The sequence below is a fragment of the Lissotriton helveticus genome, chromosome 12, assembly GCF_964261635.1.
Source record: "Lissotriton helveticus chromosome 12, aLisHel1.1, whole genome shotgun sequence".
Classification (NCBI taxonomy): domain Eukaryota; kingdom Metazoa; phylum Chordata; class Amphibia; order Caudata; family Salamandridae; genus Lissotriton; species Lissotriton helveticus.
The window spans coordinates 1,282,756-1,296,663 of NC_136073.1; the positions used below are offsets into that span (position 1 = coordinate 1,282,756).

The 13,908-nt window shown below is 42.2% G+C and overlaps 1 protein-coding gene across 2 annotated transcripts in view; it reads left to right on the forward strand.

Moving 5' to 3' along the window:
• The window catches only part of ADAMTSL5 (ADAMTS like 5), a 287,008-nt gene that overhangs the window by 84,063 nt on the left and 189,037 nt on the right, over positions 1 to 13,908 (forward strand). For both annotated transcript variants that reach the window (XM_078668537.1, XM_078668538.1), the window contains 2 exons: positions 3,554 to 3,614; positions 5,923 to 6,031. In XM_078668537.1, coding sequence (XP_078524663.1) covers positions 3,554 to 3,614; positions 5,923 to 6,031 — 170 coding nt within the window. The remainder of the gene's footprint in view (positions 1 to 3,553; positions 3,615 to 5,922; positions 6,032 to 13,908) is intronic.

The window sequence follows — 13,908 nt, forward strand, 5'->3', positions numbered from 1 at the left end:
GAGTGCATGCACCACCTTACACAGGCTGCTGTAGCAGACCTGTGGTGTCATTTTGGAAAGCTGCCATGGGGTGGCATAATACATGCTTCAGCCCCTGGTAGGCCTCTGGGGTACCTATGCCCTGGTATATAGGATACCATATACTAGAGACTTATAAGGGTACCCCAGTAACCAAACTGGATTGTACCTAAAGTACTTGGAATCAAGTTAGAGAGAAAGCAGATGTGCTGGGGCCCTGAATAGCAGGATCCCAGCCAAACGAAGACAAAAACCATCAAAACACCGGGGGAAAAGTGGGGGCAACCATGTAGTCAGATTCCACCTTCCTACAGTTCTTGCATACACTGATATGCAGAATAGCTTTCAGACCGGTCCGTTCCGTTTCATCAAGCGGAACCTTCAAAATGTTTCTAGTTGGAAGTTTATAAACAAACAAGTTCAAATCCTGGCCAAAAAAAACCAAAAAACCCACAAACACTAGGACATATGTTATTATTTAGTGCAACATTTATGACGAGATAAGAACAAGATTTACAGCCCTGTTTACAGAAATGGAGCTCAGAGCTAGTGAAAGAACGAGCCCCTGTTTACAGCGCTCCGAAACAAAGAAAAAAGTAGTTCTGAAAACATTTGCTAAAATGGGAGCTGGGGGTGGATAGTAGAATTTGGCCCATGCTCTCGGGGAGGGCTAAACATAGGAAGATGCATGACGCCTGCGTGCCATTGACAAATGGGATAGAAAGCGGGCGTGGGCAGCAAGATGGCGAGCATCAGCTCTAAACGCGCGCTTCAGCCCTGTAAAAGAGATCCTGCGTGGCGGTGGACGTTTGCACGCAACACCCATGAATGTTTGATGCTGCCCCAGATTTACAAAATCATGTAGACCTGGGGAAGTGCCAAATCCGTCTGTCGCTCGAGGTCAGGCAAGGAATATACGCCACTCGAGGTCAGGCAAGGAATGCTTGTATTTCTCCTTGTTTTTCCTCTTTCTATGTGTGCATTATTCTGCAGCACATCTAGGGCCTCATTTATGAGGCCTTGCGTCATTTTTGCTCTTCCGATGTGTCACTTTTTGTGACGCATCGGCGGCATAAAACATGCCTCCTGTTGCGCACTATTTACAAAGTGACGCATCTAAGCAGATGCGTCACTTTGTAACCCCCTGCGCTACTTTATACCTGCGTCAGGTATAATGTATGCAGGAGGGGCGTGCCCCCGCAAAAAGCCTCGTAGAAGTGAAGCAGTGAAATCTATGAGATTTCACTGCGTCACTTCTAGGATGCTGTTGCGTCAAAATCTTGCGCCTGCCTCACAGCAGGCGCAAGACTGACGCAAGCCCTTTCACATGGGGCTTGCCCCATGTGAAAGGACGCACTGCTGGAGTTGCGTCACTTTTGTGACACACTCCAGCAATGCGTCACTTTTGCGCTATATAGATACGTCAGAAATACTGACGTATCTGTAACTCCTTGCGCCATGATGCGTCATACTATAAATATGATGTATCAAGCATGTCGCAAGGAAGAGCGCAGTGAAAAGTGACGCATCGCTGTTTTCACGCAGCGATGCGTCACTTTTCATAAATGAGGCCCAAGGAGAGAGGAAAAAACCTTTTAGGATTCTTTGTGTGCTGGAAGGAGCCCTTCCTGCACAAAAACAATTCTGCATGCAATGGAGGTGCTCTTGCACCAAGCTGCAAGGGTGCCTGAATTGGCGCTACACTGACGAAGCCCTGCCAGTGCCGGGAAAAGGACAGGCTTGCAGTGTATCGCATAAATATGATGCATTCCTGCCCTTTCACTTTGGAGTAGGGCAGCATAACAAAGTGACTTGCAACGCTGCCCTACGACTAAATCCGGTAATGGGGGCCTGAGTTCATACCAGTGATACTGAAAGTATGGCCCGGCGGCCGCTTGCGGCCCTCCTGACCTTCACACGTGGCCCTCGGCTGAAGAACCGCATTGGGCTGCTGTTTAGTTAAGAGAGCTCTAACTTTCAGAAAGATGTTAAATAAAGGGGTAAGCGTTTGTTTACAAGATAAATGAAGGAAAAGAAGCAAATAAGGTATCCAGCACCACCTAACTTTAGGAACACATTAATTTTTTAAGATCTCATGCAAAAAACGTGTACAAAAATGACAAAGTCTCTTCTAAATTCAAAAACATGTATCTAATTAACACACACAAGCGTTTCACTTTAGTACATCAAATATCACCACATTGAGAAGTATTTTTTAAAAGTGATAGTTTTCAAAAACTGAGCGTAAAAACGCGTATGCTTTCTCCCACCCAGACAACAATGCCAGTAGTAAACTAAGGGGCAAGCCAGCAGGCATGTGGGCCCCTCCGGGGTGGCCTGGGCGGTTATTAAACATGGGCAACATTATAGCTTTTTAAATCAAACACAAGAGAAGGTTTTGTACAGTGCATATCCTGAACACATACAGTTGAAGGTTCTTTAACCGGGGGGGGGGGGGGGGGGGGGGGTGGCGGCGCCGTGGTGCTCGTGACGAGCTGGGCTCATCATGACTCCACCCACTCCAATAGAACGCCTGCACAGGCCCGGCCGCGGCATGATGCAGCTCCACTCCGCTGAGCTCATCATAAGCATGCAAGGGGTTAACATGTGATAATGAAGAAAAGGGAAACAAAGTCAAATAAAACAATTGCCTAGCATCACACAATTTGGTAAAGTGGGGAAGCCGGGACTGATCATATGTTTCCTGGTTTCTCATTCTGCTATTCTATTTCATTCCAGTTCAGCAATGAGGTCACTTCCCTTTTCCACACTTGACTCTCTCTTGAGGTGGTGATAGCAAGCAGAGGCGGCTTACCCCGAGGTGCGGGAGCGAGACAGAGATTCAGATACTGCACAGCACACTACTGTCAAATCTACGAATCTTCTTGAGACTAGGGGTTTATGTAAAAGGCCGAATAGAAGGAAACCTTCAAAATAACTTCACGACTCACTGGCCACACCATGTACATGCTTCGCTTTCCCAACACTCACTTTACCGACACCCTGGGGCCCGCTAAGCACCACTCCTACCCCGCTTGCATCAATACGGCCCTCGCACACACCACAGACCCTACGTTGAGGCCTCTGGGTACATATCTGCGAGTACCTATGGGTTACACTGTGTGATGCTGGCGGTGAGGGATGTATAACACTGTGACACGCAGCAGGGCTTCTGAATGTGCCTATAAGGTGTTTGCGCTGGTAAACATCCTTTACGACGCAACTTTTACAACGCAAACCATTACAACGCATTGCGCTGGGGGGCGCTCTAGGATAGGGAATAGGTTTAATGTACTATCCAACACCTTCCCTACTATCCACGGGGACTGGGGTTGGAATAGTAAATTAAAATATTCACTATCCAGCGCCCAAAAGCACTATGCGTTGTAAAGGTATTCGTTGTAAATACCGCGTTGTAAAGGCATGCGATGTAAAAGCATGCGTTGTAATGTCATACATCCGTTTGTGCTCCTGTACAGATCCATCGAAACACGCCTGACTCCTCAGAGTAACATGTATGTTGTCATCCTTGCAGGCTTCGCATGGAACGCCGCTGCGCAGGGGACGGGAGGCAGTACCGAGTCTGCGCCATGCAGGTACACATCACCGCCCAGGTGTACTAACACTGTGTCTTCACAAAGCAACACAAAACACTGATACTGAGTTATCAGCACAAAAGCTGTTTTGTGTGGAAAGGGACGTTTTCTCAGCTTCTTGAAGCTGCCAGTACCAAGGGGGAATGTGTTCACTTCTAAGTGGATTCTTGCATTGCATGTGTGCTGAAGTGCACAGCTCACGCCCAGCCTGTGGGTCCTTCTGACATGTGTCGGGGGGGGGGGGGGGTGATTTATGCTGTGCCAGACAGCACAGAAGGCACCAGAGGCCTGGGCTCGCTCCAGGAGCGAGCCCAGGCCTCTGGCGCCTTCTGTGCTGTCTGGCAAAGCATCTCCACTGCACCGCTCACTGCAGACTCTTAGAAGTCCAGCACAGGGCCAACTGCAGCCAAGTCTGACAACCCCCCAGATGTGTGAGAGGGTGCAGCTGCATCTGCTGAACTCTGTTCTGTGACGTAGAAGCAAAGTGTGAAGGCAGCTGCATTTCTAAACGTAACCGCTAGATGTCACTCCTGCCTTAATCTCTCAAATCTTTTCACAATTCCCACAAACACAGAACTCTGGGGCATATTACCAAACATAAGCGAAAAATATCGCTAAGTTTGGTTAGCGGCTATAATTATATCGCCGTGCTTCGCCTATTTTTATCGCTTAGGAGCCTTGCTATTTTCAAGGTTTATCTCCTAAGCGATAAAAATCGGCCGCAATGCATGAATATCGCTGAAAAGTCCGCAATATTCATGCATTACCGAGCAAATGCTCTTAGCCATGTTATCCACCTCCCATTGGATAACATGGCTAAGAACTGCTCTGGGCAGGTGTTAGCTTTTGGAGATAATCGCACTTAGCGCGATCATTTCCAAAAGTTGGTAATAGGAGTTAGCGATGTTAGCGACTGTTTCCAGTCGCTAACATCTTGGCACGCCCACTTTGCATGTCATTAGCGATATATATCGCTGACATGCAAAGTGGGCCCCCAGAAGCTCGCTATCTCCTACTAGCTGTCGCTAACTGGTGTTAGCGACAGCTAGGTAATAGGGTGATTAAATTATCGCCGCTTTAGCGGGAAAAATTCCCACTAAAGCGGCGATAAGGCCCTTGGTAATATGCCCCTGAATTTCTCCTACTATCTAGCTCTCTCTCTCCTCCTCATGTTCAATCCTGGATGGATCAACTGAATTTATTCAACAATAAACTCATCATTGTCGAGAGCGCTAAATCCCTAGGTGTCATACTTGACAAAAGACTCAACCTAATCTCCCACATCACTCCATTGCTAAGAACGCACGTTACCAGCTGCGCCTTCTGTGGGGGATTCATCGGCTCTTCCTGGAGAAAGAGATTCAAATGTTGGTACAATCGCTAGTTCTATCTAGACTGAATGACTGCAATTCTCTTCTGACTGGCCTACCCAAATCCCACCTCTCCCCCCTCAAATCCGTCCTCCATTCAGCAGCTCGCTTTATTTCAGGGTCCAAATGAAGTGACCATATCATTCCTATCCTGTCTTCTCTTCGACGGCTTCCCATTGAGGCAAGATCTATTTACAAAACTGTTTGTATCACCCACAAAGCCCTGCGCACTTCCTCCCCTCGTTACCTGGCGAATAAACTGAAAATGTCCGGAGGCTCGAGTCCTTCTCAGAATGCGGAAAAGCTTCTGCTTGAGCCCCCCTCCTTCAAAAGGGAAAGATCGATGGCTCAATTGTTCTCAGGTAATGCGGTGAGAATCTGGAACTCGCTTCCTCCATTGCTCCGTGCCAACACCTATATCCGGACCTCAAATCTCTTCTCTTCCAAAGACACTTTCAGAACTAATACCCTCATTCTCAGACCCCGCCAGGAAGTTTGTTCATCATTGTAAATTTGTAATATTTTCTTGTACATTCCTCACCCTTGCTTGCTGTGTTTGATATTGAGTTCTTGCCTTCTATGGTTTTATCCTACCTCTTCTAGTCTTCTGTTTATTTTTGTAACGTTCTATTTTGTAACATTTCTCTTATGTAACATAACAGGTTCCATTGTACAGCGCTCTGACACCTTCGGGTAAAGTCTGCACTATATAAAAATGTATTAAATAAAAAATTAAATAAAGTGAAGTCTGAAGTAAAGATTCAGGTATCTGGAAGCAGCCGAGCACCTCACACGGGCAGGAGCCGAGCGCCTCACACGGGCAGGAGTCGAGCACCTCACACGGGCAGGAGCCGAGCGCCTCACACGGGCATGAGTCGAGCGCTTTACCTAGAATGCTGTCACCTCTCATGCCACCCTCTCTTCTCTCTTCCCTGCAGGCATGCCCTCCAGATGTCATTCCATTTCGAGCAATGCAGTGTGCCCTCTACAATCCAAAGCCAGTCCTGGGGAGCCAGGAGAGATATGAATGGGTGCCTTTCCTTGCAGGTAACGCCTTGCAGAGACTCCACAAGCACTCAAGTGCATCTTGGCTGGTGGGAAGGATAATACGGAATATGTGACTTACCCTGTAGACATCTGTTCGTGGCATGTAGTGCCGTAGATTCAAATGCTGTGCATATTACTGCCATCTAATGTTGGGTTCAGATGTGTCCAACTTGTTTTTGTTCGAAGAAAGTTTTTTGAGCTATGAGGTATATTGACTCCTCCCTTATGCAGTATGGTGCATGAACATCGGCTCAATAGTTAAATACTTTTGTCGCTCAGCGGGTGTAGGATAGAGAGTAAGCGAAGCATAAGGATGTTCATGTACTTAGCAAGACAAAACAAAAAAGGAAGTAAAGTATCTGAAACAAGCTAGGGCTTCCAGGGAGGAGGGTGGTGCACGTGAATCTACAGCACTACATGCCACAAACAGATGTCTACAGGGTACGTAACATATTGCGTTAGTGGCATGTGTAGCTGTAGATACAAATGCTCTGCACGGATTAGAAAGCAGTTCCCAATATAAGGTTATGGCTAGCCGGTGGCTGTTGCAGAACAGTGAAAGAGTGTACGTGGAACAGCTTGTCCCATCTGGGACTGCTGTTTTGCTACAACGTCCACACAGTAGTGTTTAGCAAAAGTGTGTAGCATGGACCAAGTAGTAGTCGTACAGATGTCTGGAACTGGTATATAGCCTAAACAAGACACCGAGGCTGCTTTTTTCATAGTAGAGTGTGGCCTTGGAGGTGCTACAGGCTACCTTTTGGCTTTGGCAGAGAATGCTTGAATACACCTGAGTAGCCAGCTAGAAATTCCCTGCTTTGAAATGGCTCTCCCTCAACAAAGTTTGGAGAAGGCAACAAATAAGTTTTGAGTTTTATGAAATGTCTGTGACCTATCTATATCATACATGAGGGCTCTTTTAATGTCTAGTGTATAAAGTCCTGTTCTGTTACTGCTGTTGGGTGTGGAAAGAAAGCTGGTAATTCTATGGTTTGATTGAGGTGAAAATAAGATATTTCCTAAGGTAGGAACTTTGGGTTGGTTCAAATAACTACCTTGTCAGGATATACTTTGAAAAAAGGTTCTTCTAGAGTTAACACTTGAATCTCACTTACCCCTCTAAGGGAGGTAATGGTGACTAAGAAGGCTACTTTTCATGATAGAAGTTGAAATGGACAAGAATGAAAGGGCTCAAAAGGAGGCCTCATTAATCTTGTGAGAACAATATTCAGATTCCAGGATGGTATTGGTAGTCGTCTGGGAGGGATGGCTCTTTTCAACCCTTCCATGAAAACCTTAATTACAGGGCCAGAAGAGGCTTGAGAGTCCACTGTTTTGCAAGTATGCTGTTACTGCAGCCACAAGTAAGGGAATACGTGTGCAAGCTAGCAACGAGCATTGCAAGTTAAAAGGGTAGCAGACAATGTCCTGTACTTGGGGTTTTAGAGGATCTTTGCTGCATAACAAGCCCCAGTGGTCGGGCGATGGGTTTCTCCGAGTAGATCCATGCACTCAAGGGGTATATCAAGATGCCAAAATTCTAGGATTTCAGGAGCCAAATGGTTAAGTTGGGTTGTTTTGGATTGGGATGCCTTGGGGTTCCCTGATGTTGCGTGAGCAGGTCCATCTTGTTTGGGAGATTTGATGGGAAACTAGAGAGAGCTCAAGTAGAGTAGTGAACCAGGGTTGTCTGGCACATCTGGGAGGAACCAGAATTAGTTTGAGGGAGGTTTGCTGTAGTTCCCTTTCCCCACCTGGGACTGCTGTTTTGCTACGACGTCCACACAGGCCTATTGGAATTCTCTTTAGTCCTCTGCATTTTTATCCTGTCGAAGTTTTATTAAATATTTTAAGACATACTTCTTTTACAGTAAATCTCCCATTTTGGTAATTGTTGGTACAGCTACGGTATGGTGTATTTTGCTTACCGTTGTTTGTTTGTGCATGTAGTATATAGACAGTTGTTGGGTCTGAGCTTGCTGTCTCATTGTCTGAGGCTATATCCACTGAAGAAGAAGCTCAGCAAAGGCTGAAACATATCAAAGGGTAGTTTTCTGGGTGGTTCAGCTAAGGGTTTGGAGCTAAGACTGATTTAACTAGGATTTGTCCATGTCTGAAGTGAAAATGAAGAAAAAACAATGAACTGGAATGTGGCCAGAATAATTACCAGTGACAGAGATTATTTCAAGCACTCCTTTTTCCTTTTTTTGTTTTACTAAGTTTAGTCGTGGTGTACAAGTTACTCATCATCAAGAACGTAGCACAAGTTACTACTTGTGTAATGATATATCTGTAAGAGACATTAGTTAGTATTAGATTCCTTACCTTAGAATATCCCCAGGCGTCAGACTGGATCCGGAATTTTTTTGCGTAGTGATGGAGCGAGATAGAAAACAAAATTTTGTTTAAACTCGCAAAGTCACATTTCCATAACATGAATAAAATTATTAATGATTTGTGATATGTCGTGCTAATACAACCTAGATTAAACTTTACACGTGGGGGGACTAACATGTGTGCTCATAAACGTGCATAAATGTTGCATCTTTTTGTTCGTGCAAAATAATAAAATAATTTATTGTTTTCGTTTTTGTCATTACTAACTGTTGCATATTTAAAATAAGCATGTGCTTGTTTTGCTTATTCTTGTCTGTGTAATGTCATTTCTACTATTCTAGGTGCATATGGGTCTCATTGAAAAACGGAGACTGGTAAATATAAACGCTGCTTTATTTGTTTGCAATGGCTAGGTAACATTTTGATTAATCGGGTGGGTTAATTATTTAGTAAACCATGGGGTGGATACAGAATATACTTTATTTCTTGCATTAATACTTTTCTTGTGTTTGTTTTATACTAGAAATCATAAGTTGCCTGCTTTTGAGGCCTAACTATTTGAGCCGCACAAAAAGAGCTAATTCATATTTCTGCAGAAAGTCACGAGACGCCCATTCTGAATTAAAACGTTTATTGAAGCTGCATTCACAAAGCAAAAACTGATGAGCTGACATCATTCTGTCGGACATGGCCAAGGTCGAAAGTGAACTTTTTGTCAGTCCTTAACTTGGCATCCGCGGAAGTTGCACTGTAAGACTATGGAAGCTGCGAGGATGACTTAAAACAAAGTTGCAATCGCAGGAAGCCTCTGGCTTCACGTGGAAGAGACAATGGTCTTTGTAAGACATGATTTTGTGGAACTTTTTAAGAATCGGGTGACATGTCACTTGTCACTTTCAGCCAATGGGACGTCGAGTATTTCTGAAAACTTTCCTTTGCTAGTTTAGTTAGCGTAGAAAGGTATAAAAAGTCATGCCCTTAGGGTTGGGCTGGCTGCTGCTTTCTGACTTTCCGATGAGGGTGATGTGCTGTTGGACTTTGCTTGGAGCACGTAAGAATCCTCAAAGATCTTTACTTTAATTTCTATCTATTTAGCTCAGTTAGGGAAATAGGTTTTAGAAATGCTAAACTTTATATAATTTCTTTAAATTTGATTAAATTGCTTAAATTGTATTTTTCCATATTTCTTACTATCATGCTTGCTTTATTGCAAATAAATTTCATTTATAAAACTTACATACCATAATTTAGAAAATAAATTCTTACTTTTGACAAACAAGCTGGTCTTGGTTATTTAGAAGTATAGGTTACCTTTAGCTAGATCACGTCGCCTATAGTGGTCATTTAAATGGTTGGGTTTTATTCTAATGACAATATTCTTTCTGCAAATGTATAAATATGTTTATAGTTTGTAAATAATGTGTATATAGATTTATTTGACCACCTGATTCAGTAGGCCCAAAAATATATCAGGTTCATAAATGGGTCCATGTATAGTTTAGAATTTTGTTTATAGGTTATGAAATTGGGTAGCGTAGTTTATGATATATTTTCTATAGCCCGCTGGATCAATTATCTGGTAGCAGAGGATGGTTGCTAAGGGGTAACCAAGGTAACATGTTGGTTGCTAAGAATTACGTCATGGTATACAAATAGGATTAATGTTTTAACACTTGTTAAGTTCGTTTTTCGTGCCTATCTGTAAGCTATACCGGTATAGATTGTGTGGCGAGAAATTAGTCACGCAAGCCATCTGTTCGTTTGTAGTGATATCGCCGAGTATCACAAGAGGTATCGCCGTGTACCATAGTGTTGTCGCCGAGCAGCACAGTTTTAGGGCTAGGTCTGAATCTTGTATAGTGAGGATTTTCTAAGAAATCAAAGCAGCATGAGAATAGGGACAAAGCGCCTTCCATAAAACTCACTGTGATGAGAGTATTAGTTATATCCGAGCTTGAGTGAAGGGTAAAATTTAACGTCGGTGCATGATTATCTATAAACAGGTTAGAGTCCTGTACGGGTACATGTTTCATATCTATAAACAGGTGAGAGCCCTGTACGGATAACGTCGTTATTTTGCTAACGGTGCATGATTTCTATAAACAGGTGAGAGTCCTGTACGGATTTCGTGTGTGTTTGAATTTAGGGAAATTTTCCGTGTAAAAGTGCGAGTTTGAGTTGTATTTTATGTTCAAGTGGAACTCTTAGAACTTTCACTTCGCGGTGGGTTCAGAGCAAAGCGAGTTCATAATTATACTTGCTTGAAGGGTGGGGTAAGGTTACTCTACTGACAATTGAATATTATCCTTAGTGTGAATAGCGCCGTCTATTCCGAAGTGTGGATACTTGAATGTATGTAAACTATCCTAATTAGTGAAACGAACAGATGTTGTCTTTATAAGTCATTGTTAAGAATTAATTTACACTGAAAAGTGTTCTTAAAATGGCGCTGTGAAAAGATTTTGTGAAGGAGGGGTAAGCGCCAGGAGTGAGAAGCGAGAAACCGCAGCTGCTGTGTACGTCACAGAGCCGCGCTGGGATTGGGTGACCTACGTCACAAGCTGTATTCTGATTGGCTCCTGAGTCTCTGACGGCCTGTGAGCTGATTGGTCCTTAGGAAAATCTCCAAAATTATTGATCGAGCTGAAAAGTGACGCAGCTCAACTGCCATTGGTTTGTTGGTGTGTTTCGCGCACGGATTGGTTGTTTTGCGGAACATCCCGGAAATATTTTACGAACGATTTTGTGAATTAAATTTAACTTTTAAAAATGAGTTATCATTTTAAACATGTTGAGAAAAAGACAACATTATTTCAGAAATTTAAGAATTTATTTTCACCTGACAAGAAAATCGAAACGCGAGGTGGTAAACTACTTCATAAGTATAAAACACCTGCAGCATACATGGAAGGTGAATATGGATATCATACTGTCTTATGGTTCGACAGTTGGAAACGTTATACTAAAAACGATGGTGTTTTGACTTGGCCTGATGATGGTTCATTTAATGTAAGAGTTTTAAGAAACTTACGAGAGAAAATGAATACTCTTGTTCCAAAACCGAGACCAACTCAATTTGAAGCTTTAGTTGAGTGGGAAGATGAGATGTATCAGTTACAAAGAGAAGCTAGTGGAATTAAAAGACCTTCTAAAAATCCATCATGGAAAAGAGAAACTCATGAAGATAGATTACGAATGTGGAGACAGGGAAACATGAGTGAAGGATTGTATTTAATTCATGAAATGGTAATGGGTTCTCCTACAGGAAAATCTATGGAAAGTGAATCTGAGGATGCAATTATGGAAGAAATATATACAACTGCTAAAAATAAACAGCCTAATCAGCCTTTGAGACCTCCTAGATCATGGTCTACTCCGGTGGTTTCTACTGAAACTTCACCGAGTGCACCTCCAATTAATGAAGCTCCTAAACTTTATCCAAATAATTGTGAAATCACTGAAACTCCTAGAAGACCAGAATTTGAGAATGCTCGAAATGAGGGTAGACATTTTTCAATGACTCCAAGAGCAAGGGAACCTCCAAAAGATTATACAAGAGAAACAAGAAATGTTGAGGATGATGATTATAATGAATATTTAAGGTCTAAAGAAGAATTAATTAAAAGAATGACAAAAGGCATGGAAGCTGTCACAGTTCCAGTAACAATAGGTCCTGTTCAGCCTATATTTGATCAAAGAAATACAAACAAAACTGGATTAACTATTCCTTTAAATACAGAAATTCAAAAGCCTGCTGAAAAATTTTATTCAGACTTGACTGAATTAAACACTTCTAGATCGAGAATGCCTGATTTAACCTTTAATGAGGATTTATCTCCAAAGACACCAATGGGTGCTATGTCAGATGTAGGAAGTCCTGAAGTCAGGGTAACTACACCAAAGCTTGATGTGGCCAAATTAAAAGCAAATATTGAAGAATTAATAATTGGAACAATTGGCCCAGATAGTTTAAATTACTATCGGGATGATGAACTACTATTCATTTGCAAAAGTATTCAGTGGAAAACGAAAAATAAATATGATCAATTAGAGGATCTAGCTGCAGAACTTGAAATCGATGTGAGTAAACAAAAGAATTTTGCAAAACATTATAGATTAGATTTCTCAGAAAGTGACATTGAGAGTTTGAACTCAATGGGAAGAATAGTTCACATTAAAGATTTGATTGTCTATATCAAAAAGCTAGGAGAACTGAACAAATGGAGAGTTAAATGGACCAAAAGAAAGGAAGATGAAAGATTAGAAAAATTGTCAAAACAATTTCCAATGAGAGAAGTTGCAGGTGGAGGATATGTTCATGTCCCATGGTCGAGACAGGACATTCTGTTATTCACAAATGACTTTCCAAAATTAAGAGAGAAACCTGTTGAGTGGTACAGGCAAGTCGATAGATTTATCAAAGTGTCAAAAGTTCTGTGGATTGATTTGGATGGATTTTTTGACATTGTTGTTCCATCTGATCTTTGGACAGAATGTAAAATATCTATTAGTTGGCCAAAAACAGAACCTGAGCGAATCAAAGAAACAGGTGCCCCAAATCCACTTGTAATGGATTTTTATGAGAAAGTAATTGTTTGGATGAAAAACAAAATTCCACCCAAGGAAGTTGATTGGGTTAAAATAGAAAGAACAGAGCAGGAAACAAAAGAATCAGTTCATTCTTTTTATGAAAGACTACTGTTAATCTTTAAACAATACAGTGGTTATGAAAAATTAGATGAGAAAGACATGAGTCATTTTATCTATAGATTTGTTTATGGATTAAAACCTGAAATTGGAGAAATGATCAGAACTAGTATTGTCGGATGGCAAGCACTATCTATAGATGATATTCTGAGAAAAGCAAAATATTGTAGCGATGAATTAGAAGTAAAACAGAAGAAGCTAAAGGAGAAAGCCATGTGGGCACAGGTAAAGGTAGCTGAGCAACAGATTGCCAGCATGGGAAATAAGAACACTAATTTTGTTCAAACTGGAAATACGAACCAGATACAAGGAAAGTTTAAAGGTAATAATTTCCAAAAGAAATTTAGCCCAAAAATAGAAGAGCTGAAACAAAGATTACCTTGTTTTAATTGTGGCGAAATTGGACATTGGAGGGACGAGTGTCCTCATCCTCCTAGAAACTTAAAGAATCCCTTATTGAATCCACAGATGCAGAATGGTGTTAACGTGCAGCAACAGCTACAGATGCAACAGGGGTTAAATGAATTTAATATTCAGCGACAATTACAACAACAGCAACAACAACAGGTGAATAATCGACAAGACCAGTTGCCACAACCACCTTTTCCGAATTGTGGGGGAGTTCAAAAATATAATCCAAACGTGGGATTTCAGGGATGTGAACAGGTAATAAAACCACAAAAACAGCAAAAACAGCAAAGGGTTCAAATGCAAAATGCTTCACAACAATTTTTATTGACAGAAAGCCAAGACAGTGATTCTGATGATTATTGTTGACGGTGCCCGAGAGAGGAGGAAGAGTGTGTTGTTGGAGCCACTCTTGAGGTTGACCA